This window comes from Neofelis nebulosa, chromosome 1, assembly GCF_028018385.1.
Source record: "Neofelis nebulosa isolate mNeoNeb1 chromosome 1, mNeoNeb1.pri, whole genome shotgun sequence".
Classification (NCBI taxonomy): domain Eukaryota; kingdom Metazoa; phylum Chordata; class Mammalia; order Carnivora; family Felidae; genus Neofelis; species Neofelis nebulosa.
In genome coordinates, this window is record NC_080782.1 from 53,450,791 (window position 1) to 53,477,163 (window position 26,373).

General features: G+C 35.7%; 1 protein-coding gene across 3 annotated transcripts in view; it reads left to right on the plus strand.

Annotated features, from left to right (window-relative positions):
* The window catches only part of GABRA1 (gamma-aminobutyric acid type A receptor subunit alpha1), a 60,721-nt gene that overhangs the window by 31,438 nt on the left and 2,910 nt on the right, over positions 1–26,373 (plus strand). For all 3 annotated transcript variants that reach the window (XM_058722522.1, XM_058722502.1, XM_058722513.1), the window contains 3 exons: positions 6,255–6,398; positions 15,696–15,848; positions 21,028–21,230. In XM_058722522.1, the coding sequence (XP_058578505.1) occupies positions 6,255–6,398; positions 15,696–15,848; positions 21,028–21,230 (500 nt within the window). The remainder of the gene's footprint in view (positions 1–6,254; positions 6,399–15,695; positions 15,849–21,027; positions 21,231–26,373) is intronic.

Sequence of the window (26,373 nt, forward strand, 5' to 3'; positions counted from 1 at the left end):
TGTTTATCAGATAGAAATATTGGTAGGTGGCAGCAACAGATGGTACTCTTTTCTTAATAATGAAGCCTACACCAAAAAAATTATATATTGCCAGAAAAGAACTTACCCTAATCATAGTCTTTAGAAGACTTCTAGGTCTGTTTGGATATACCATGAAATCCATGTGTCTCTTAATGCTTTTGGAGGTATCCTAGATACCTTTATGATAATTGTCTGGGCTTCTGCTATTTGAAAATATGCAGGCACACATCAGAGGAGCCAAGAGAACCTTGGCCAATGGAATCAGGTTCTCTGGTCCTCCTTTATCCTTCTGCTTTGAATAGCACACACGCAGAAAGTGAGTGAGACCAGTGTATTCCTGGTTTCCTGCAGGAGAGTTACTTACAAATATTGAGTCAACTGCTGGACTACCTAACCAGCTTTCTGTTCCCACTAGACAGACAGTCTAAGCAACTATTTTGGTGAAGATATGATTCATAGAAAAAAAAATAGGGGTAGTGTAGGAAGACAGCAAGCAAAGAAAATAGCAAAGGGCCTTCAGGCTCCTAGCAGCACTCCTCATGGAGAGACAAGTGTCTCTATTTATAAATCTAATTCCCTACTGAAACCCAAGGACAAACTACTTAAAAAATTGCCAGCCAAACAGGCCTTTGGTGGTAACTCTCCCCTCCCCACTCTTTCCCCAATTTAATGTATATTCTATGTTATGGACTAATATGTTTTCTCTTGGTTACCACTTTCATTTTTAACAATAATATGATGTATTATGTGTTACTTGTATGTCAGGTAGTATATTAAACATTTGAATATGTATCAGTTCATCTAATCCACAAAATAATCTTATAGTTAGGGAAATCATTCATTATAGTTTGCCTGGGACTATACTTATTTTATTTCTAATATCATGGCATAACTACTAATAGTGCCCCCTTTTACCTTCAGAAATACCTTGTCTTGGACAACAAATTACTTGTTTAGTATATTAGTCAGGAATGTTTTCAAGCAGTTTGTATAGCTGAAAAAAAATAGTTTATATTTTTATATGAGATGAATTAAGGTAAATGATTGTTGGTTGATTATTGGTTAGTCAGCATCTCAACAAGGATGATGTTTTAAGATGCCCTTAGACGTTCTTCCTGATCACAAAATGGCTGCTGCAACTCTAGTCATTGCATCTGCTTTAAAAACAAAGAACAGTAGACAAAGAAGAAAGAACTAGCACCTGTATCAAAAAGATAAAAGCTTTCCCTAAAATCTTAGCAGGCATTTACTCACATCTCATTAATCAAAGATGTGTCCCATTGCCCATGCTAACTGCAAATTAGGCTGGGAAGAAATATTCTTAAGTAGGCACATTGTCAGCCTACTTAAGAAGAAAATAGGAGGTATTTTAGGAAGGGGGAAATGGATAGTGAGTAGAAAACAAATAGTGTCTTGTGTAAGAAAAATAAAAATCTGTTTTCCACCTCAGAGCCTTTTTACATACTCTTTTCTCTATTTGGGTTACTCTTCCCTTGGTTCTTAATGGGACTGGCTTCTTTTATTTTTCCACTTCTCAGTATAAATGACATTTCCTAGGGCCTTCCCTAATGACCTTATCTAAATTTACATACAGTCCTGCCAGTCTTCTTGATTACAATACATGTTTAATTTAGATGTATTACAGCAATAATTATTAGTTTTATTTATTGGTTGACATTTTTATTGTCTGGGGACTGTAAACTCCATGAGAGCACAGTCTATTTTTTTTCTGCATTTCCTAGCACAGAGCCTGATATAATGGAGACATTCAGTAAATATTTATTGAATGGATAAAAATTATAACAATCAGGTTTAAAATGCACCTTCAATGTTTAAGTCTCAGAAAAGATAGCCAATTTAAGGCCTGTGGGGAATTAAAGAAACAGAAAAGACTTGACACTGAAAGGTAAGCATTGGAGCTCAGTGGGAGAGCACCATGACTAATTACCGTTGCCTGCCATTGGCTTGAGAAGCCGCGGTGGTTGATTTATTGTATGGTTAGTTCTCTGACCTGGCCTAGTCAGCACACTTCTGAAATGAAGAAACTGAGGCAAAAGTGTGCTAAAATTCCTTTGACCCAGTTTTTGAAGCAAATGTCTTGCCAAAATGTCAGAGAAGAGGATAAGCAAGAGATAAGATAGAGGATTTTATAATAATTTAGTAGAACACTAAGTAATCTATGTTTATGAAGCATCCAGGGCAACCTCATCCATATGTTGATAAGAACTAAACTCAGAAAAGCAGATGTTTTTCCTTACCACTCTCCATTAGACCCTGATTGTCAGTGTTACATCACATTTTTTGCTCATTGGGGATAGAGCCCTCTTCATAAGGCCAGATAACCAGAAGACAACAGGCATGCTCCAGCTGACGTCTTTTAACTGCATTTTGAGGAAAATACAAATGGGGCTTTGATACTAAAAGAAGAGATTCAGGGGTGGCTGGGTGGCTTAGTCGGTTGAGCTTCTGACTTCAGCTCAGGTCATGATCTCATGGTTGATGAGCTCGAGCCCCACGTCAGGCTTTGCATTGTCAGCTCAGAGCCCAGTTTGCATCCTCTGCCCCCGCCCCCCCCCCTGCCCTTCCACTGCTTGCACTCTCTCTCTCAAATATAAATAAACCTTTAAAAAATTAAAATAAGAGATTCAGTTTATTTTCTGAAAAGAATATCTAAGCAAGTGCTAGATCTAGAAAGGACTTGATAAGTGATGGTTCCCTGACTATCAAGCACAGTGCTTTGTAAATAAGGAGAGAGGGATAAGTAGAAATGTAAGTGAATTCTGAACAATAAATAACTTTAGAAATTATTCAGTGCACCTGCTTCATACAAATGGAGAGATGAAGGCTCCTAAATGTAAAGTGATAGTGTCTATAAGTAGCTGCTCTTCTGATACCAAGTCTATGCTTCCAGTGCTGTAGCCCCAGAAAGTTCTTTCATAGCCCCAACCAAAACTTTTTGTCGTATATTTTAAATTTTTCTTAGGTAATCTGCTCATTTATTTGAAATTGGAGCTTAACATTTTGACTAAATAGCTGAAGGTTCTCTTTAAGCTTCTTTTCTCTTTGCTGAATAGTCTCAAAGGAAGGAAGTTTTCATAGACCTACTTTCTACTAGATACTGAAATGAAGAAATAAGGTATATTACCTATTACGATGCCTTGTGTATATCTGTCTTTTACATCTTAAAATGCCATTTTTTAAATTTTTATTTAAATTCCAGTTAGTTAGCATACAGTGTAATGTATTCAGGTGTACATTATAGTCATTCCACACTTCCATAAAACACTCAGTGCTCCTCACAGTGGCCTCCTTAATCCCCATCACCCATTTCACCATGTGGATCTACTCTGCATTTTGGGAGATTTCCACTGAGAGACATGAACAATACGTAATCTCCACTTTCACAACAATGTCATGTTTATTGTAGATTTTGTGCACAATGGAGTTTCTAAGAAGTTGCAAGAATCAGACATGGAATTATATGACATGAGAAGTCAATGGTAACAGATCTTTTCCTCTAAAATTATATTAGCAGACCATTGGCAACACATGATGAGGTACAAAAAAATAGGGAGTCCAGGCACTGTTGCTAATGCTAGTGTAATACGGTAGCAAGAGTTTTTTTTTTTTATTATTAGTTATGAAATGACACAAAGTGTAGAATTGGTTTCATCCCTAATTACTTGACCAACAAGTATCCTTACTTGGATTTTAAGCATCTAATATACAGTTTTTGCCTAGAAAATCTTTATCAATAGCACTGGAGTAGAATGGATGTCATCCTATGCTCTTACTTCGGTTTTCCCACTATACAGCTATGCACCCTTAAACAAGTCATTCACAGTTTCTGTGCTTCGGTCTATCATCTGTAAAATGAGATAAGCTATATCACCTCTAAAGTCCTTCCATATTAACAATCAATGATTCTTTGTTATCATAAACTTGATATGTCTTCTTAGATAAGGCCCATTAAAAAATTTTATCACGATCAGAAAAATATTTTACTGAATATAGGTACCTACAAATTGTAAGCAATATGGTTCTCAAACTAATGTGCTCTGCACTCTTTGAGGGATTTTATAAAAATAAATCATGTTTCAGATGCTATTAACAAATGCAATCCTCCTCTCTAACAAATGCAATGCTAAAATGATTCAAAACATTTTTAAGTCAATGAGATGTGTTAACTCATTGGTAGGAATTATTTCACAGTGCATATGTATATCAAATCCTCATGTTGTACACTTTAAATGTCTTACATTTTTGTCAATTATACCTTAATAAAGCTGTGAATAAATACACACACACATATATACATACATACATACATACATACATACAAGACTAGTGCCATGAAAAAAGTCAATGAGGACAGCCACAATTAAAAAAGAAAAATCAGTGAGAACAAATTCCAAAACTATTCATTTATCAGTCTTACATATTTATGAAAGAAGCAATAACCACTAAATTAATTTCTAGTATATTCTCTCAAACTCCTGGAAAATTTGATAAAAAATATACTTGAACTTGACTATCAATCTGTACAGAAGTAATGCTGGAGCAGATGGGGTACCCATGTAAAATTAGGAGAATACTAATACTAATATTGACTGCACCTTCTGCAAAACTCATCCCAGAGACAGAAAAAAGCTTTTGTTCAGAGAATGAGGGGCACGGCTCGCATCTTTTTTATGGCAGCTTCACGTGTGTGTAAAAATGCAATGATCACTTCGTATCTCATAATATTTGAGTTTGGACAAATAAAGATTTGAAAAAAAAACACACCCAAGTTTGGTTACCTTGGGATGGGAGGGGATGGGTAAAGCAGGGATGCATTATGACTTTTATGGGCTCTGGGCACTTTTGCCTTTTTTGAACAATTCCTCAAAAAATGTATATTAAAACTATACTTTGATTTATAATTTTATATTTTTAACTTTTATACTTGAGGACTATATTTGTATAAAGATTAATAAAACCCAAATGGGATCACTTTTTTTTCTGATTTTAAAAGAAATTAAAACATTATTTGTCCACCTAAAGGTATTGTGGACCCTGGGCATTTTGTCTACCGTGCCTAATGCAGAAATTGGGTAAGGGATAAAGCTTTTACAGTAAAGCCAACTTTTGCCAACATATCTGCCTCTCAATCACCCTGGAAACTTTGCTTTTGCTAATCTAATAGTCTTTTAACTTTTAATATCACTCTGCATCTCAAGAGAGGAAAGTGTGTACTATCTTTCCACCCTATGTATAGTGGGTGTCCTGTGACCACCAGAAAAACTATGGAATCTCTTCTTCTTCTCACTTATTTTGTACAATTCTTCCCCCACATTTCCTGAGTAATGAATCAGGATTTTGACCTAGTTTCTCATATAGAAGGATGACTGGGTTAAAACTGATATGGTAAATGAAAACAATTGAGAAGTGTAATGAGCTAAATGGTGTCACTCATCAACATCATCATTGTCATAGTAAATATCTATTAAAAGGAGAATTAATTAAAAAAGAAGTAAAATCAGACTTCCTTTAGAAACAGATGTTCCGTAAAATTTCCAGTGTTACTTTTTACATTTATTATGACCTTCTGCTGGCCAGACATAATCTGGACCCAGGCTACTACCTCTAGCCTTATGTCATCTCTTATGGACTTCAGTTCTGCCCATATTGGTATTCCTGTTCTTATTCAAATATATCACACTTTTACCTGCACCAGAGGGAAAAAAAATTTGTTCATTTATCTATCAAACTCTTCCCCAAGACTTATATAGCCTACTCTCATTTCTGTCATGCATATAATTGTCATTTCCACAATGACCCTCTCTGAGTCTTTCACCTAAAATAAGTGCATTCTCTACCCTCTTACCTATTGTGAATGGTTTTATTGCATTTAACACTACTTGAAGTTATATGTTTATTAGCTTATCTGTTTTTGTCCCCATTACTGTCACAGCGGTAGGGAACCTTGTTAGTTATGTTCAGTAGCATATTTTCAGTAAGGCACTTTGTCTTTTGTAGATGCTTAATAACCATTTGTTGTAAGAGTGAACAGATGACTGAACAAATCAGGAAAATGTGTTTTAGTGTTCTAAACTATGGGATATGGGCTCTCCTTTCCTGGCCTGCCCTCTGCAACCATGCAATAGAAAATATGAAACTGATAGGACTCACCAAATAATTAGGAGAATGAAAGTAGCATAACACATGGGCCATGTACCCTTCTTTCCTTTCAGATGCCTATACCAGAGCAGAAGTTGTTTATGAGTGGACCAGAGAGCCAGCACGCTCAGTGGTTGTAGCAGAAGATGGATCACGCCTAAATCAGTATGACCTTCTTGGGCAAACAGTAGATTCTGGAATTGTTCAATCTAGTACAGGTAAGTGCCATTTGATTAATTTGATTATTCCAGATATTTCAGAAGAAATATAAGCAGTTTTTGTGAGAATGTGAGAATTCAGTAAGGTCTTCAATAACACATATAGAAACAAGAAATTCTGCTAAACGAGGACCAATTAAGCGAGTTTATAGTATACACTCTACAGAGTTTTGCCCTTGGATTCAGCATTTAACATCTTTTGGCCTCTGTTTCTTTGTTGGCAAAATAAGGTACTGGTTCTATGTGATCAGGGTAGCAGAGTATTTAGGAATGTGAACTTCTGGGGAAGAATGTATGGATTAAATTCTTACTCCTACCTTACCTGATGATTGTGGAAGAAATAAATTAAATCCATAAAGAGTGCTTATGATATTTTCTGGCACATAAAAAAATCTTTTTTTAAAAATTTTTTTAATGTTTACTTATTTTTTGAGAGACAGAGAGAGACAGAGCATGAGTGGGGGAGGGGCAGAAAGAGAGGGAGACCCAGAATCTGAAGCAGGCTCCAGACCCTGAGCTGTCAGCACATAGCCCGATACGGGGCTCAAACTCACAAACCACAAGATCATGACCTGAGCTGACGTCAGACTCTTAACCAACTGAGCCACCCAGGTGCCCCATGAAAAAATTCTTAATAAATGTTAGCTATTAATATCATCTAGGCCCAATTTATTGCCATGATTCAATGAATCTTAGTGCATTTGTAGCAGTGACCTCTACACATATGATACCAAAAATCAATTTCTTCAACATAAACCTATCCATTCATGTCTCCAGCGATGGATCTTCCACAGCTAAATTCCATAGAAACATAATTACATTACTGACCACTTCACTTTGGAATTAAAAGTAGGTGAGGTACCATTCTTCTTAGTGTTGTAACTGCTTTACCAACAGAATACTGAGAACTAGATCAGATAACTATTAAGCAGCTGGACCCAAAACTTTAAACTTTTAAAGTTGCTTCAAGAAATTAAGAGTTTAGTTATATAAATATCCATTTTATGACTAAATGTAATGTGATCATCAGACTGGAAAATTATAAAGTTTGGATTTTAACCCTCCCTCAATCCTAATACTTTTAGTTATGCTCAACTATTGAAGACTTAACAAGTTTATAGTTGTCTTTAAAATTTTAAATTAGTTCATTCACTTTGATTTGTAATTTCTAAAAAAATGCGATTTGGTAATACGTAAGGGTAGAAGTGCTGATTTTCTAAGAAAAATTTCTTCCTTATGTTTCAGGCTTTATATTAGGACCCTGATAATTCTAATATGTTCATGTAATAGGTCAATATATCTTATTCTGGTTATTGTAAAATTCCTGCTTAATGGTATCTGCCTTTTTCTTACTTTATAGAAACCATGGCTAATCTGTAAATTCAAATGTTTATGTTTCTTGTTTTGAAAAATGGAGAAAATTGCTCCTCAGTTTTGCCAACATTAAAAATACATGTGGCATAGTATAAAGTTTTCAACTTTGCAGTGAGAAATATGTAGACTCAAATCTTGGTCCTGCCACATAGAAGCCTGGTGACTTTGGGAAAGTCCTGTATCCAATTAGAAACTCTGGTGTCTTCTAAGAAGTGGTGATTCTATAATTTTGCATTAAAGATGAGATAATATAAAACATTAAACAGAGTGTTACATATAGTAAATACTCAAAATGGTATGTAGCAGTTATTGCTATAGTCTTGAAGATATTCCATAACATGGAAAATAGTGAAAATGTTTTTTTCTTCACAAGTGAGAAAACATATTAAAATGAGCAGTGTTTACTTTTAAAAATCGAATGCTATTTGGATATTGTGGCAGGCACTGGAGAGTCGATGACAGACAAGGCAGAGATCTTGCTGTCATGGAATGTGAAATCTAAAGGAAGACAAACATATAAACTATAATTATCAAAATGGGTGGTAAGTGCTGTGATTAACATTTTGTGAGGGCAGGGACCATATCTGTCTTCTGTATCCCTATTATTTACTATAGTAACTAAAACAGAGGAGACACTAAATATTTTGAATTAATGAATAAAAAAAGAAATGTATCCAGCCTAGAATAATCAAGGAAGAGTAACTGCAGGGGTTGACTTTCATGTTGTTAATTTGTATTTATTGGAAACCAAATAATCAGTATTTTAAGCCCAGAACATTGAAAATAATAATCATAGGACTTTCCCTCTAGAAATTCTCCATCTAATATCAGTAGAATGGAGGCTGAGGGATGTGAATGAAACAATAATTCAAATTCAGTGGCATGCAGGTATTCAATAGTAAAAGTATACACAAGCCATGAGGATTACTCACGGGAAGGTGTGCCTCCACTCTACTTCTAGTGCTAGTGACCTTGACATGTCTCTGACATGTCTCATGTCTCTGACATGTTCCCTCTTTATGACCAGTTTCCATGTCTTCAAAGTGAGAGGCTTAGTCTGATGAACTCGGAGACTTCTGTGGCCTCATCAGACTTTAGCCTATATACGTTCTAGTTATTCAGAAATAATACACAGGCACAAATTGGGGCTAGGGGATGAGAAGCAGTGGCCTAATCTACCACCACCATGCTGGCTGGACCTCATAAGCTGAGTACATTAAAAGTACTCATCTGTGCTAGAACAGCAAGTTTATCTGTACAAATAAAAGTTTTTTCTTACCATTCCCGTAATGGATATTGTTTGGGGGATGGGAGAAAGGGAGGCGAGGAAAATAGTGAGCAAATTCTCCAATGTAGGAGCTCAGTTTGGTGTACATTTTCATCTCCATGATAAGACACTGAACTATACTTCTTCTGGGTCCCCTTTAGCTCATCAAAAACCCAACCTTATAGATTTCTGTGGGGGAAGAAACAAAGATCTTTTCTAAGGTCTTCCATCCCATATTTCAAATATCCTTGTGGAGCCCTAAAAACAGTAAGTTAAAATGGCACTGAGTGCTGTTACCTCCCTTTTTCTGCCAGAAGACTAGGAATGATAGCAAGAAGGAGCACACACATTGAGAATGATTAGATAAAAACCATCTTCTACCTTAAATTTCTCTGTGGGGAGAGAAGCAATATAGATCACCTCTTAGAAGGGGTTGCCCTACTTGCCTGAGCCAACTCACATGTGAACACCAGTGGTCTTTTTCAGTGGTCTTTTTCTGTGACCTAGGAGGGGGGAAATAAGAGGTTCAGTTCAATCCCTGGATTTTTAAATTCAGTACAAACCCACTAAAGCACAATCTTTTTTTCTGGAGTCTGCCATAAAATTTTGGAGAAGAAAGTAAGTTGGAGATTTAGTTTGAAGTACAGCTAGTCACCTGGCAGAGAAAAACCTTAAAGGCACACTAAATGATGAGACCAGTCAGCTCTCAAATCTAATACAATCCTATGTTATTAATTTATTTATTAACTAATTCCTTCAGCCATTTGCTCACTTACTGTGTTTGACATTGTAATTGGGCCTGGAAAAGAGAGATGAAGGACACAATTCCTGCCTTCAAGAAGCTCATAGTTGATTGATACAAGTAGCTAACCTGCACTTGGCATTGTTCAAATCATCACAACAATCCTGGGATATAGGTATTATTCTTACTATAACCATTATACAGATGGGACATAATTGAATCCAGGGAGATTTAACTATTCTTCTTAGGTCATACAGCAAGGCATTGGCAGAGCTGGGATTTGAACCTGGGTAGTCTAGCTGCAGAGTGCTCTCAACCACATGACTAGAAACAGGAAATGTAGACATGTGTGAAATCCTATAATGTGGTGCATCATGGATTTAAGAGTGTGGGCTCTGGAATTATGCCGTGAAGTTTTTAATGCTGGTTTTACCACTTATTAACTTCCTGACCTTTGGCAAGACATTTCTCTGTTCATTTTTCTCTTGTGCTATTTGGAGATAATAAGAGGATCTACTTCATGAGCTACTGTGAGATTGAAATGAGAAAATGCACGTGAACTCCTTAGCAGAGCACCTGACATGTAAAAACTATGTAATAAATATTAGATATTACTATCAATAATAGTGATAGGGTTAGTGCAAGAGAGCCACATGGCAAGAAGAAGAGGCCATTTCTGCTTGACATATCAGGGAAAGCAGTTTGGAACTAGACCACAGACATGGCCCCCATCTCATTCTACTATACCACATTATGTTTCCTAAATAATTCTTTAAGGACAGCCCATGCAAAAATCATAGTAGTCATTAAGAGGCATGGAAATATGACTTATACAGGGAAGTATAATAATTAAATAAGTATAATAATTAGTCATTAGGTGTAATGAAAATATGGCCAGAAAACAATAACAAAATAATATGTAATGCATTTTTTAAGTACACAGTGATGACTAAAGCCTTCATATTTACCTAAGTTACTAGATGGATTTGATCAGAGGAAATTTAGGTGAGCTTTGCTGAGTATGAATATTTCTTCTTTGTGAATGACTATCTTTTATCCTTAGAACATCAGACCAAAAGAAATTGTGACGTCCTTAAAATCTTCTCTGGATGACTTTATTTAAGGATGACCCTGCAGGGTCACAATGAATGAGGAAACAACCATTTTCCCAGACCGGAGGCAGCAGTGTTGTTAAACATTTATCCAAGGAGCCTCAAGTCTCTCATTTATGAAACCTAGTACATGATCTCCAGAGAAATCGTTGTAGCCATAAAATGTAAAGCCTGGCAGTTGGGGGTGGGGAGAAAAGACTCTATAGTCATCTGATCAACCTATTCTTATCTCAGATGAAGGGACGGGTCTAGAGAGGCTAAGTGGCCTAGAACTCTAACCATTTTTTTTTCTTATTTCTATTTCATAACCCTTTGAGCAGATATTAAAATATGAATTCTTCCCTCGATATTTTTCATTCCTCGTTCCCATTAAAAAGGTATCATAGAAACTTAGGAAACACATAACTTAGAAAACACAAATTTTAGAGTACTTGGAAGGAAAGGATCAACTTTATACGGACCTAATGTTCACTACAACTTTGTTGAAGTGAATGGTTGCTTTCTAGATATGGAAAGAATACCTTTCTATCCTTTTGTCTACACGCTATAAATATGCATGTGACTCAATTTTTTTAAATAACTTCCATATCTACCATTTCATTTTATCCTCACAGCATCCGAGGAAATAATTAAGTAAGCACTATCATTTTAATTGAACAAATGAGGAAACTGAAGTCAAATAAAGTTAAGCAAGGAATTTGCTCTTCAAGTAAATGGAAGCCAGTTCTAAACAAACCCTCAAAGCTGCTTTCTGACTTAGATCCCTGTTTCTTTTCCTTCCTTCTCCTTAATTTTGTATGGTAATGTATCAGAAATATTGTCACATCTAATTTACAAGCTTCCCTGAGGGTTACATGATATGCAAGGATATTTGAATTACAATTCTTCTAGATTATTGAATTACAGGAAAAGAATTTGACATGCTTAGTGCATAAGCACTTGATGTCTAGAGATATTCTTTAAGAATATCTCTATTCAATTTAGGAGACTGATTTTTTTTGTTGTGTTTTTCTTTTATTTTTAAACTATTACAACATGATTCTGATTTTGCTGCCTTTTCTTTTCCTTACTTAAATGTTTTGTGCCAAAGCTTCTTAGATTTTGTTTAATTTAAGAAAATGATTTCAGAAGATTTGAAATCCTCCTTTCTCTATTTTGTTAGTGACAAAATGGTTTATATAACAAATATGTTGAATAATAGTTCCTCCAAAATAATATCATTTTCAGAACCTTCCTAAAATGTTCATTGTGAACAACAGAAGATGATAATGGAATATGTATAGATATTCATCTTTCTGACATTCTGGAATTTTTTCTTTGGGCTGGTAAAATTTTGTAAACCTCAGTTGAATGAATGGTTAGAATAATAATGTGTACTCCTGAGAGGATAAAATGTAACATGGCCATGTCCATAAGATGACATTTTAGTAGCCCGGGGAAAATTGTTTTTTTGCATCTTTCTCAAATTTGAATCATTTAATTCTTTTGGGTGACCTTGGAGGTCACCTAATGTATCTATAGAAAATTAAAAGAAATTAGTAAGCATATTTCCCTCCCAAAGAGAGATTCTGATGGATGTTGATTTGAGTGAGTGCCCTTAAATCTCAGTGTGTCCCTTTTCACCATACAAAGATATTTGAATACTTAAAATATGTAAAACCATGCTATATTCAAAGAACTATCCTTTTCCAATTAATTTTAAGTTTGATGAGAGGGATATAAGCATATAAATTAGATAAACTAAAAAGTATAAGATATTATAAATGTAAACAAGCTATAAATAAATTTGAAATTACTTACAAGGGATCAGTAAATCATTACTGATAACAATTAAAATTACTGATAACAATTAAAACAACTAACATTACTGATAACAATTAAAATTGTTATCATTATTAACAATTATCAGTGAAAGCTTATTTGCACTTGTGAATTATTTCCTACTGTGAAGAATAAATGCATTTATTTTACTAATACTTTTACCAATTCTGATTGGAGGGAACAGATAAGAAAATGGGAAAAGGAACTAAAATTTATTTTAAAACTCTTACACAACATGATTTAAATAGACTCCCTATTCTTCATTCTCCCCACAATATACTTCTCACTATTTTATAGATTAGGAAACAGAGGATCAGAGACTGAGTTGCCCAAGGCTAACAGTAAGAATATAAGATGTCTAAGTTTTGAGCTCAAATCCATTTGCTTCCAAAGCTAATAAGCTTTCCTTTACGGTACATTTCTTCCTATTCTGCTATGGATTCATCCCAACCCATAGGTGAACAAAATATTCAGCAGTAATAGGTGTCACGTAGAGAATTTTGTATCAGTATCTCAATATACCGAGTTGTGAGAATGAGTGCTGAGCTATGAGACGTAATGCTAAAATGCATTTTTAGAGCTGTGACAGAGAGAGTCTTAAATACAGCTTAGGGAGTTTGCTTGTCACTATGTAACACTGGAGACAATGTTGATTGTGACACTGGGGAAGAGTGGAGTATTTGCTAGTGGCATCTAGTGGGTACAGGTCAGGCTGAATATACAGCAACATATAGGACAGCCCTCACAATAAATAATTATCTGTTCAGAAATGTCAATAGTGCTGAGGTTGAGAAACCTTAATGTAGACAATGGGAATCCATTAAGGTATTGTAAGATTTTACATATCCTTTTTTTATGATTATTTTAGAGAGAGAGAGAGAGAGAACAAAGAGGAGAGGAGGCAGAGGGAAAGAGAGAATCTTAAGCAGGCTCCATGTTCAGCGCAGAGCCTGATGCGGGGCTTGATGCCACAACTATGAGATGATGACCTGAGCTGGAATCAAGAGTAGGATGCTCAACTAACTGAGCCACCCAGGTGCACCTACATATGCTTTAAAAAGATTACTCTGCATCAAAGTTTAGGGAAAACTGGAGTGAGGGAGTGGCTAGAGATGAGCAAGACAATTAACGGATCTACAAAGGCATTAAGAGCAGTGACCACCAGATGAACGATAGACTGGGAGATACTGCACAGGAGAAATTAAAATTGTGATGATCAACTTATTCCTTTCTTTCTCCCTCTGAAGCCCTACTTCACATCCATGGATCAATTCCAGGGTTTTAGCCTGAGTGAGTAGAAAGATGAGAGTACCATGAATTTAAAGATGGACTCTAAGTGGAAATTCAACACAGCTCTATGCTGGTCATTATTTTTTATGGGAAAGGTTAACTAATGTCTGTTTTTGAATGTATTTGGTTGGTGATGTCAATAAAAAATCAGAATGTCTGAGATGTCTTGTAGATATTTGGGAATACAGGTTGATTTTAAAAACGATGTTACTTAGAGCTCTAGATTTGGCAGCCCTCTAGGTACAAATGACACTAGGGTCAGGGGTGAGAAAGGAAATCCTGGCTAGAGTCAAGAAAAAAAGGGGAAGAAAGCTGAAAGCCAAACTGCACTCAGAACCTCTATAATTATTTTCCATAAAGATGAAGTTTAGGATATTAAGAGATCATGAACAGTTTTAGCCTCATTAAGGGCTGAAGATGGATGGCCACAGACTGAAACATATATAATAGGTTGCATAGGAGGAAGTTTGGAGTTGAAGGGAAGGAGAAAGATGGAGAAATATGAATACCAAAGGAAGTGATAGTGTAAGAATACACCTAGTTCTCTTCTACCCACTGACAGATAGCTAAGTATATATATATTCAGAATGGATTCTAAAGGTTTATAATTGAGAAAATATAACATCAATTAAAAAAATAAACTCCTACAATTTGGTTTGTATGTCTATCACTTTCGACCTCTAAATGAAATCAGATTTTGATACATACCAAAACCATGAATTGTGCCTACCTAGTCTACTATTTCCTAGCCTAGGCTAGGAATTGGGACAAGTTCAAAAGTTGTATTGGAATGGATTTTCCTGGGCCTCCCTGAAGAATGGTTTGTGGCGGCACCTGGGTGGCTCAGTCGGTAAGTGTCCGACTTTGGCTCAGGTCATAATCTCACAGTTCATGGGTTTGAGCCCCACTTCGGGCTCTGTACTGACAGCTCAGAGCCCGGAGCCTGCTTTGGATTCTGTGTTCCTCTCTCTCTGCTCCTTCCCGACTTGTGCTCTGTCTCTCTCTCTCTTTAAAAAATAAACATAAAAAAAAATTTTTTTTAAAGAATGCTTTGTGTATCTAGGTAGGACCTGAAGAACTGAATGTCAAAACATTTCCAGGTGATTCTGATGAATGTATTCCTCAAAATAAATTTTGAGAAACCCTGGGAATAGAACCCAGGGGATAGCTCACTCTCCTATTTCAAAGATCAGGCTTAAGCTAAATAACTTACTGAAGGTGACAGAGCTGCTGAAAGGAATTGTTGCTGTTGCGAGGAACTCCCCCAAGTTGGACACCAAAGCTTCTTCATTAGACAGCCTGAATGTCTTCCATAGTGGTAAACTGGGGATCTGATCTGTTCTAACCCATTAGTATGTGTCATCGGAGACTCACACATTGCCTTCATGGTCATTAAAGCCAATCTGTAAATAGATGCTCAGATATGTCTGAAATGTGTGATGTACCATGATAAGGTTCTGACAATATCTGTGACATTTCTGGCACCTCAGTCTCATCCTCAGACCCATCTTGGTGTGTTTTTGTAATATCTCTTTCCTTTCCTGGATAAAAGCTTTCCTCTTTGGGAACCAAATGTCACCTGGAGACAGGATAGGTCTAAAGAACATGCTTTTGCTGCTGCTGGAAAAATTTAAAGATAACTTCTTTTCAAGGTCAAATTGTTTCACCTTACTGTCTGTTTTACCCTCTAGGAGAATATGTTGTAATGACCACTCATTTCCACCTGAAGAGAAAGATTGGCTATTTCGTTATTCAAACATACCTGCCATGCATAATGACGGTTATTCTCTCCCAAGTCTCTTTCTGGCTCAACAGAGAGTCTGTACCAGCAAGGACTGTCTTTGGTGAGTGCCGATTAACATTTGCATGCCGATTAACATGGAGGGCAAGTTATATCATATTGGTGACGTTGCTGATGGAATGAAAAAGTAATTATACATTAAAATCTGAAGTTAGCACAATAGAAAGGTTCAAAGAGTTACCATTCTCATTATGGTATGATTTTTAAAAACTTTTTATCTAAATAGCAAAAGTTGTTTCTAGTGCATGTAGTTAGATGGAACTAACGAACATTTGATGTGATGTTTTGGGAGAGTTGAGGAATGAAGCAAACATAAAATACATGGTGATAGATGAAAAACAGAAATATTAATATTGAAATCATATATTTAGAATGTATAATCATGTATCAGTGTATTTTTGGAGAATCTGAGAAAATATCAGCAGAATTACTTCCTTACATATATGAAGGCAGGGATTCTTTAGGTAGGGAGAGCTCATGAATGACCATCATCAGTATAGAAATACCTCATTTTACCTCATGTGTGTGCTTCTGAGACTTCCAAATACACTTTTGTTTTTTCCTATCAAGATGTTTTAAATGTTCTATATGTTATGAGTTAAGGAAATCTAATTGTAATATTGTTTAAATTGTAACAAACTTTTTACTTATTGGAAAAATCACCCCCTAACTTATAATTTTAGAAGCTTGTATTTCATATAAAGAGGGATTTCCTGCCTGTATTGTAGTACACTATATTAATTTTACTTTTAAGACTGATGAAAACAAAATATTCCATTACAAAAAATGAATTCATTGATTGATTCATACATTGATTCAGCGAACATTTCTTTGAAACCTACTGTGAGCTCCTACTATGTTGTAGGCATAGAATGCTACAGTGAACCAAACATAAACTGCTCCACTTATGAAGATTATATTCTGGAGCTTAAAATTTGAGTCACATTGAAAATCATAGATAATATTTATTGAATGTTCTTATATCAGGTTATATTATATAAACCTATATTCTCTTATTTAATGCTAAAAAATTCTATGTACTGTTATTATCCCTGTGTTATAGAAGAGAAAGCTAAAGAATAAGAAATTGGGTAACCTGCCCAAGAATAGCACCTTCTGAAGCTATTAGGTGAAGAGACCCAGACTCTCTCTTCGCTGTAGAGTTGGTGCTCTTAATGACCATTCCAAACCAAAATCAATATCTATATAGATGCAATGATGAGACATGAAATCAGGTGGTTGTGGGATTCATTTGGAAATAACAATCACATATTTATTGGTGAAATGTGAAATTATCAAGGTTTATTCTAAAACATCAACTAGGCACATGCTATATTTAAGCCTCTTTACCAGAGAATAAAAAACCTTAAGAAGCTTATAATCTAAATTGAGGATTATTCATGTGCCGAGATCCCTATGGCATCAATCTTCAATAACAGGCAAGGCATGAAAAATCTGTTATCTCATGAAAAAAACAAGACTTTGCTACGAGTGCCCAGGAAAGAGTCTTTTCTTTTGAACTTAGCAAAGTGCTTCCAGGTTGGAAATGACCAAATCTTTGCTCTGAGTATAGTCTAGGAACATAGCTGTATTAAGGTCTGGGATGGGGGCGCCTGGGTGGTTCAGTAGGTTGAGCATCTGACTCTTCGTTTCAGCTCAAGTCGTAATCTTGAAGTTTGTGGGCTCGAGCCCAGAGCCCCCACGTCGGGCTCTGTGTTGACAGTGCAGAGCCTGCTTAGGGTTCTCTCTCTCCCCCTTTTGCCACCTGCCCCCACATCTCTAAAAATAAATAAATAAACATTAAAAAAGATCCCAGATGATTCAAGCTACAGAGCACAAGAGTAGCTCATTTCAAATTCTTTCTTTAATTACCATTTGTTAATATTAACTAGTGTTGAAGCCACTTACTAGAACTGAGGATTGAACTCTTGTCAAGGTGCTTACTTCTATATGTATATTTAGTTTGAGCCCTTTATTCACTGGAAATTGAAAAAAAGAGGGAGTAGAGAAAATATTTTAATATTTGTGTTTATTTTTGTAGAATGAACCCAGAAGTGCAGTGAAAAAGTTATTTTTATTTATTTATTTATTTTTGTAATGCTCACTCTCCCTCCTTCTCACCCTAATAAATTCTATCCTCCTTTTTGGAAATTCTCTAAAGCATTTTGGAATCTTTTATACGTCAAAAACCTTGCTCTTCACATTTCCAACAATGTGATATCTCTGCCAACTCATGCCCTTCTGGTGAACATAACTACGTATTTGTAAACTCAGCTGTGGCAAGTATTTCTGTGTATCAAGTCATATATTTGTAACATTTTAAGTTCAATACAATCACTAGTACAATTTCTCAAGACCTTTAGCCTTTTAACATTTACTTAGTACACATGTTTCCATTGTTTTTAGTCTCAATTCAGCACATTCCTCTGTGCTGTGTCAGATGCCTGACAGGGTCACAGATATTTAAAGAAAAAATATACAAAGGAAAAAGAAAAAAAAAAAAAGTTGTTCTTTCTAACAGGTTAGTATAAGGTTGAAGAATGCAGCAAAGCCAAAGCCTGTTTCATGTCTTAAGACATCATTTTGATGGTCAATGCTGTCATTTAGAGGCAATGTGGTCCTGTAATTTTGTTGCCACATAGATCTAAGTTTTAGATCCAATCTTCATTTTTCAAAGATTCAGTTGCCTGTAAAATGAGAGTACAATTAATGTAAAATAGTGCTTTTTAAAATATTGAGAAAAATAAAATATATGCATTGTCAGATTGAGTTCTTGGAACTTTTAATAGGTGCTCAACACAGTTTTTTTTCCTTTCTCTGCCCCTGTAGCAAGTGTTGGAAGACCACACACACACACACACACACACCTCTGTTTATGCTAGTCTTCACTCTTAATTTACCGATACATTTAGTTTAAGAACACCCATTCCCAAATTATTTCTGACAGTTGTCTACATGAACCAAAATTTAAAAAAAAATGAAATTCACTGCAGCAGAGATTTACTAACAAGGACCAAAGTTGTCAATAATAATAGTCATTGGGGCACCTGGGTGGCTCAGTCGGTTAAGGATCTGGCTTCAGCTCAAGTCATGATCTAGCGGTTCATGAGTTCAAGTCCCATGTCGGGCTCTGTGCTGACAGCTCAGAGCCTGGAGCATGCTTTGGATTCTGTGTCTCCCTCTCTTGGCCCTCCCTCTACTCATGCTCTCTGTCTCTCAAAAATAAATAAGCATTAAAATTAAAAAAAAAAAAAGTTCAGGATTGTGAGGCAGTTTTCCCAAGGTCATTCAGCAATTACAGAGTTGGGATTTGAACTGGGTTGTTCAGTTCCTCAAATACTGACATTTAATTACTTTGCTTTTAGCTCAAGTTAATATTGATATGTAAATTTAAGAACTGTTTACCGGCCAATATTTCTTAAACCATTTGTTGGTTATATAATACAGATAATTCCCCAGAACTTTCTGTAACACCTCCAAAATTTAGAGTAAGTCTACTCACTATATCTGTGACCATGTATCAAAAAAATATGATTTAATAAAAGTCTCAATGTTTCTTTTTAATCTTATCACTCCCTAATATAGTTACAAAGATCATCTACCTTAAAATTCATGGAAAACTAGGAAATATTGGATGGCTTAAAGCAGCTTAGAAAAATTAGTCACCTACCAGCTGTGTGACACTGCTGATTCTCTAAATATTAATCCAAAAGGGTAATCATAGATATGAGTTTTAGACATGAGATGACAGTATCTTCCATGGAAATAATTTACCATCTTTAAAATTCTTTTACCTATTATTACATTTAATCCTCAAGTAATCTTGTGGAAAATTGTACAGAAGTTTCTCTGATAATTTTACAATTATAGATAGTTGAGAGAATGAAATCTAAATCACCCCTTTTACAGATGTGGAGACTGAGGTCCCTACAAGTAAATTTGCCTACTTGAGGCCATAAAGCTAGTAAGTGGTAAGGTTGGGACTAGTCACTGGAAGAGGTTAGAAGTCTTTCCATCCCATGCAGCCTGAGCCACCCCTATGGGACTACTGTGAGTTTTTTAATACATTTTCAAATGGCTTAAGAGGTACGTTACAATGCTTCTGTTATAGGGTTTTGCATATAGTAGGTTGATTGTATCAATTTATTAAATGAACATTGATGGATATCATTCACATACCAACTCATAATTGTCTAAATAAGCTAAAAACAACTGGCTTGAAAACTGCTTTGAATATAGGTAGCATTAATCACTAGGAATGGATTCACAGAATCAGGCAAATGAGGCAGCATTAACAAAAAAAGGGGAAAGATTGTGGACATTTGAATCAGACAAACTTGTGTTCGTATTTTTGTCTTGCCACTTCTGAGCTGTATAACCTCAAGCAAATGACATGCAACTTATTTCAGGAATTTCTTCAAAAGAGGAGCTGTTTTATTTTATTATATTAATGTTTATTTATTTATTTTTGAGAGAGTGAGTGGGGAAGGGGCAGAGAGAAAGGGAGACAGAGAATCCCAAGTAGATTCCACACTGTAAGCACAGAGCCCAATGCAGAGCTTGAAATCACGAACTGTTTGATCATGACCTGAACCGAAATCAAGAGTAGGAGGCTCAACCAACTGAGCTACCCAGGTGCCCCAAAGAGGAGCTATTTTAGAATTAGGGGGAAAATAGTATAAAAGCAAAAAAGTTAACAATGTAGCAAAATATTATCCTAAAATAATTCAATTATCTATCAATTATTGATTAACAAGAAGCTACTAGCTTCTTGGTTTATACATTTAGGATATGCAGATAGAATATTAAACAGAGATGAGGATACAACAATTTCTTGTGGATCAGAGACAATGAAGATCTATGCTTTCTGTTTGAAAGCGTTGGGGACAGTGAGACAGTATTGTTTCCTTCCCTGCCCAGGACACCTTGTTCAAGGTGCCAGTTTAAGGGAATTCATGATTTTATTAACAGCTTCTCAGTAGCAGAGCAGTTTATCTCTCCAAGAGATCCCCCTCAATACTGCCATACCATGAACTATACACTACACTGGGGTTGTATTAAAACTCATTTATCCCAAACCAACATGGGATGATTAAAAAACAACAACAACAACCCACTGTATCTATGGCACTGTTGGTTACCTTTTGCACAAGTAGGTTGGCCTCCAGTGATCAAATTTTGCAGTATGAACCTACAAATTCACTTAATTTCTCTCTTTACAGGGGTAACAACTGTGCTCACCATGACAACTTTGAGTATCAGTGCCAGAAATTCTCTTCCGAAGGTGGCTTATGCAACTGCTATGGATTGGTTCATTGCAGTGTGCTATGCCTTTGTGTTCTCAGCTCTGATTGAGTTTGCCACAGTAAATTATTTCACCAAGAGAGGTTATGCATGGGATGGCAAAAGTGTGGTTCCAGAAAAGGTAAATGCTTTAAGATCCTGTGTAATGCATCACTGGTATGTCTTATTAGCCCTGTGAGATGGCATGTTCAGACTTTGGGAAATGGCTGAAGAATGCAGAGACAGGGTGATGAGGATTCTTTGTTTCTTATATCATCAATGACTATGTGCTATGATAATTTTGGTAGTGCTAAAGAGAGGGGTTGTTTGAGTGGGCAAATGGGCAGAGCAGAGTAGAGTAAGGAGATCATAGAGAGATGAAGGAGAACATTTCTACTCAAGTATGCTTTCCTGTGCCTTCCATCGATTTGAGAACAGCTTTAATCAACCTGACATTAGGAGCAAATAAAGCTATGCCATTATAATTTTTAGAATTTGAAAATCATAGCCTTTTGGTCGTTTTCTGAGGCTAATCACCTTGGTCATAAATATTATGACTATAATGCCTCAGTGGAATTGAGTTTGTGAGATGCATTATCTCCAATTTTCAGTAAAGCAAGGGGCAATAAATATATTTCTTTCCCCAAATTAGAGCTTTGCTTTAAGGATCATAGACAGAAATCACAGAAAAATTCTTCTTTGTAGAAAATTATCAAGTACAGCTCATTACTGTTTTTCTAAATTAGAACCTATTCTAGAGTGTATTTTAAAGCACATGAAAGGAGGATATTTCTACTTCTGTGGCTTGAAAGTAAAGTATGTCAAAATGCAGGTGAACCTTCAGATGGTAGAAAGAAGGTCAAAGTCAGAGACACAGAGATTGTAAGACATCTAGAAGGAATTTAGAAGAATTCACTCTATAGTAGTTTTCCCAAAATTCTGTTCCTCAGAGTACTAATCTCATGAGATAGTCCCTAAAAATAAAGTTGTGTGGTTGAATACACTTATATAATGGTGTATACTATATCACAGAGTCAGAATAAATTCAAGAATCTGAAAGGGTCTATAGTAAAGAAATTAATGGTGTTTTCCTCATAGCTCTACAGATGTACTAGAAAAAGGAATGCTTTGTGGTGGAAACATCTACCGTATTTAAATGAATTTATAGTGTTACTGATTATAAGATGAGTCATTAATATATGCATATGAAAGAAAATATACCGCCAAGTAAAAGCCCTTTTAGATCTACCCCAGATGAATCAGCTGAACACCCCCATGCTCTCCTACACAGGTAAAAGCGAAGGAAGGCTCTGTGTAGAATGCACTGTGGCAGCCAACAGTACCTGAACCACACCCTCAAAATTTGCCTTCCCTTGAAACATACTTGGCAAGTATTAAAAAAAAAAAATCTCTGAATTTTCAAACCAAGAACCTTGGCTCGGGTTCAGTAGAGAGAGGAGATAAGACAAAGGGATTGTGTTTACTAGTTGGAGAGAGGAATGAAAAGAGTAAAGACAGAGTAATTGTCAAATACGTTAGCCACTGATGGCCTCCATTTGTCCTAGAAAAGAAGAGCAGCCCAAAGGAGAGAGAGCCAAACATAGAGATGGGTAATCATAAGACACTACCAGTCGTAAGACATAGCCCAGAGTCATAGATGTGAACAATTTTTAAATGCACATCTTAGAATCACTGGAATAGTCTACTAAAGTTCTTCAGAATTAATGATATGCAAACGTGGGTGATATGCAACTGAAGTGATGTGCAAACATTGGAAAAAATTGCTTTTCTGTCTTAATACTTTGCTGCATGAGACCAGTGTCTTTCTGATTCTGGCTCATCAGTATTGGTTGTTAGTGATTTGTTACATGAATGTGGTCTGGAAAACATAGAATTTAGGTTGCAGCATTGGTTGAGCTCACAGGTAAGTTTATATTTATCTCTGTCTGATGCTGTATTAGGTTTCCAAGTCCTGTGTCTTAATGAAAATATTCTAATCTCTATCAGTCTATAGTCTATGTTATTCAGTATACAAATATAGATATAGGTATAGTCATTTCTTACCTATATATATACACACATATATATTTATCAGCGAATCATCTATATCTATCATCCTAAGAAGAAAGACAATATTTTCTGTAAATTATCTATGCCTCTGTAAAAATCTTCCCCAGGGATTTGACAGTTTGATTTGCTTATTACAGGGAGTGTGATCACAATGTGACCCAGGTCTCATTTTGACATTCAGAGAGGATGAATAAAATATTTTTTATATGACCAGATGAGTGTATTCTATGATCAGGAGAGTTAAATTTCAGTCTCTAACATGATATAACTTGAAAATAAAAAGAAAATTTCCATTAAGTCATCACATTATCAAGTCAACATTCAGTAGCCGGCTTAAGATCCATTCTCATATACTAAATTGCTGAAAGAAACACCAGCTTCTTAGAGAATATGGGGAGCTTAACGTTCTTAAAAATTAAAAAAAAAATGTTAAGTGCTCTTTCCTGATAAGCCAACCAGATATTTCTCAATATGTTATTCAACTTGATGTTGCAAATAAAAGCACTTAACTTGATAAATTTTAGTATTCTAGTGCTGGAGTACTATAATAATTTGGCACTGGGAGAAATGAAATCTATTAATAATATAAACTCTCCTCCAAGAATTATTCTTGTTGCTGATTACCCATTTCAGCTTATCTAATAGGGTGTCTGTCATTCAACAAATTTTGGTTAGATTGGAACCCATTGCCTCTCTTCAACATCAAAGTACATATACATTTTATCTAAAGGACATGCATGCTTGTATTCTGTAATATTAGAATTCTTATTTTTTAAGAAATGGACTATTACAAGTTCAGTTTGGCTGTTTAACTGTGTTGAAACAAACCATATCTTTTTTTTATTCTAGTACGGTGACAAAAAATGTTACATTACTTCAGGACTACAACATAGTGATTCAGCAACTCTACACCTTAATGCTATGCTCACCAGATGTGTAGCTACCATGTCACCATACAATGCCATTATCATTATCATTATCATTCACTATATTCCCTATGCTGTGCCTTTATTCTCATGACTCATTCCATAACTGGAAGCCCGTATCTCCCACTCCCCTTTCCCCATTTTGCCTTCCCCCCTCTGTATTTGCCTACCCTACTCTGTATTTGTGGGTCTGTTTCTGCTTTGTGTTTATTTATTCATTTGTTTTGGTTTTTTGGATTCCACATATAAGTGAAATCATGTGGTATTTGTCTTTCTCTGTGTAACTTACTAAACCATATCTATTTTTGACCTGTAGTCATTTGACAGTGAAAGAGAGAATTACTTGCCTCAGTTTTGTACAAATAATTATGGAACTTTCTGTCATTCTTCATAAAGCTTAACCAAATCTGCCTTCAGTATAAAATAGGAGTACAGTTAGAGTGAGTGGCCTTACTTTTTATGATGTAATACTAGAAAAAAACAATTTCTGGGCTTTCTGTTGTTGTCTTAATGTAATGTTTACAGATTTGAAGGAGGGGAAAAGGTAGCAGAGACATCACAGGGCTGGATAATAAAGAAATTAACCTGTTAAAATTAACTAGTATTTCTTGTGAAGAGCATCAGGTCTTTCGGTAGTAAAATTTTATTCTGATTCAATAATAAAAATGCGGATTATTCAGAGAACATTGAGTCTGGTTGGCTAAGTTTAGCTCTTCATCAGTATTCTCTATACCTTTTTGGAACATCAGTAACCAGACTCCACTTCTGGTTTTCTGATTCAAAATATGAGATTGTGCCCAAGATATTTGCCCTTTAAAAATGTTTAACTAGTGATTTAGTGTGCACAAAAGAATGAGAACTACTCTTCTAAACTACTGCTATCCAACAGAAACATGTGAGCCACAAATGTGAATGATGTATATAATTTAAAATTTTCTATTAGCTTTTTTCAAAGTACAAATCAGGGAAATTAATTTTTTTTGGTTTTCTTTTTCAAGTTTTGATTTAATTTCCAGTTAGTTAACATATAGTGTAATATTAGTTTTAGGTGTAGAATTTAGTGATTTAGTAATATGCTTTTACCAATATATCCAAAATAGCATCTTTATAATGTGTAAACAATAAAAATCATTATTAAAGAGATGTATTGCATTCTTTTCCTTTTTTATACTAGGCCTTCAAAATCCTGTGCGCATTTTTATACTTACACACATCTCAGAGTAGCGATGTTTCAAGTGTTCAACAGTCACAAGTGGCTAATGACAGTATATCAGACCACATAGCTGTGAACAATGATCCACTTCATTTTTTGGAAATGTCTATATGATAGAAACCCCAAGAAATGCTGCAGTTGTGCAGGTAACATTGACAAGCCGCTGACATTGAACAAGAAATTGGCTTCAAGATACCCTGAATAACTGTTTTATCATTTGCCCACTTGCAACCTGGGGAGAAGGAGCAAAACAAACCACTTCAAAACTTAGTGACCTACAGCAACCTCCAGGCATGTGGGGCTGGGAGCAACCTGGTGGTACTTCTATTAGGATATGGGCTCACCAACATGGTTGCAGTAAACTGGAGACTCCATCAGGAGCAGAGGATCCACAATGGCCTCTCACTCGTCTGGGGCCTGACACTGGGACTGGGCTTCTCACTGTACATGGTCTCTGGTCACTCAGTTTTCTAGTCCAAGCTAATTCATGAGGCAGTAATGTTTTCAGAGGGTAAATGCTGAGGCTGCAAAGCTTCTTGAGGATAGGCTCCTAACATGGCATCACATCACTCTACCTCTTGATAGGGAAGCCTGGAAAATACTGTGTCTGCATTTTTCCCCCAGCTTTATTGAGATATGTGACACATGATATTGTGTAAGTTTGAGGTATACCATGTAGTTGATATGATTGATGATACATTCATATATTATGAAGTCATTACTACCCTACCCTACCCTACTACTGTCTCCATCCCATCACAAAGTTACCATTTCTTTTTTTTTTTTTTTTTGTGGTGAGAACATTTAAGACTTAGCCTTAGCAACATTCAAGTATATGATATGTATTTAGTATATCATAGTATATGATATGTATAAGTATATGTATGTCTCTAGGTATAATCACCATCCTGTACAGTAGATGCCCAAACTTGTCAATCTTATAACTGGGCATTTGTGTCTGCATTTTTAATTTGTCTCAATAAAGCAGGTATACATTCCATTTCTTACATGTTAATCAAAGTATAGATTTTGCTCAGCAACTTATAAACTTCCTTCCCACAGTTTACTGAACAAAA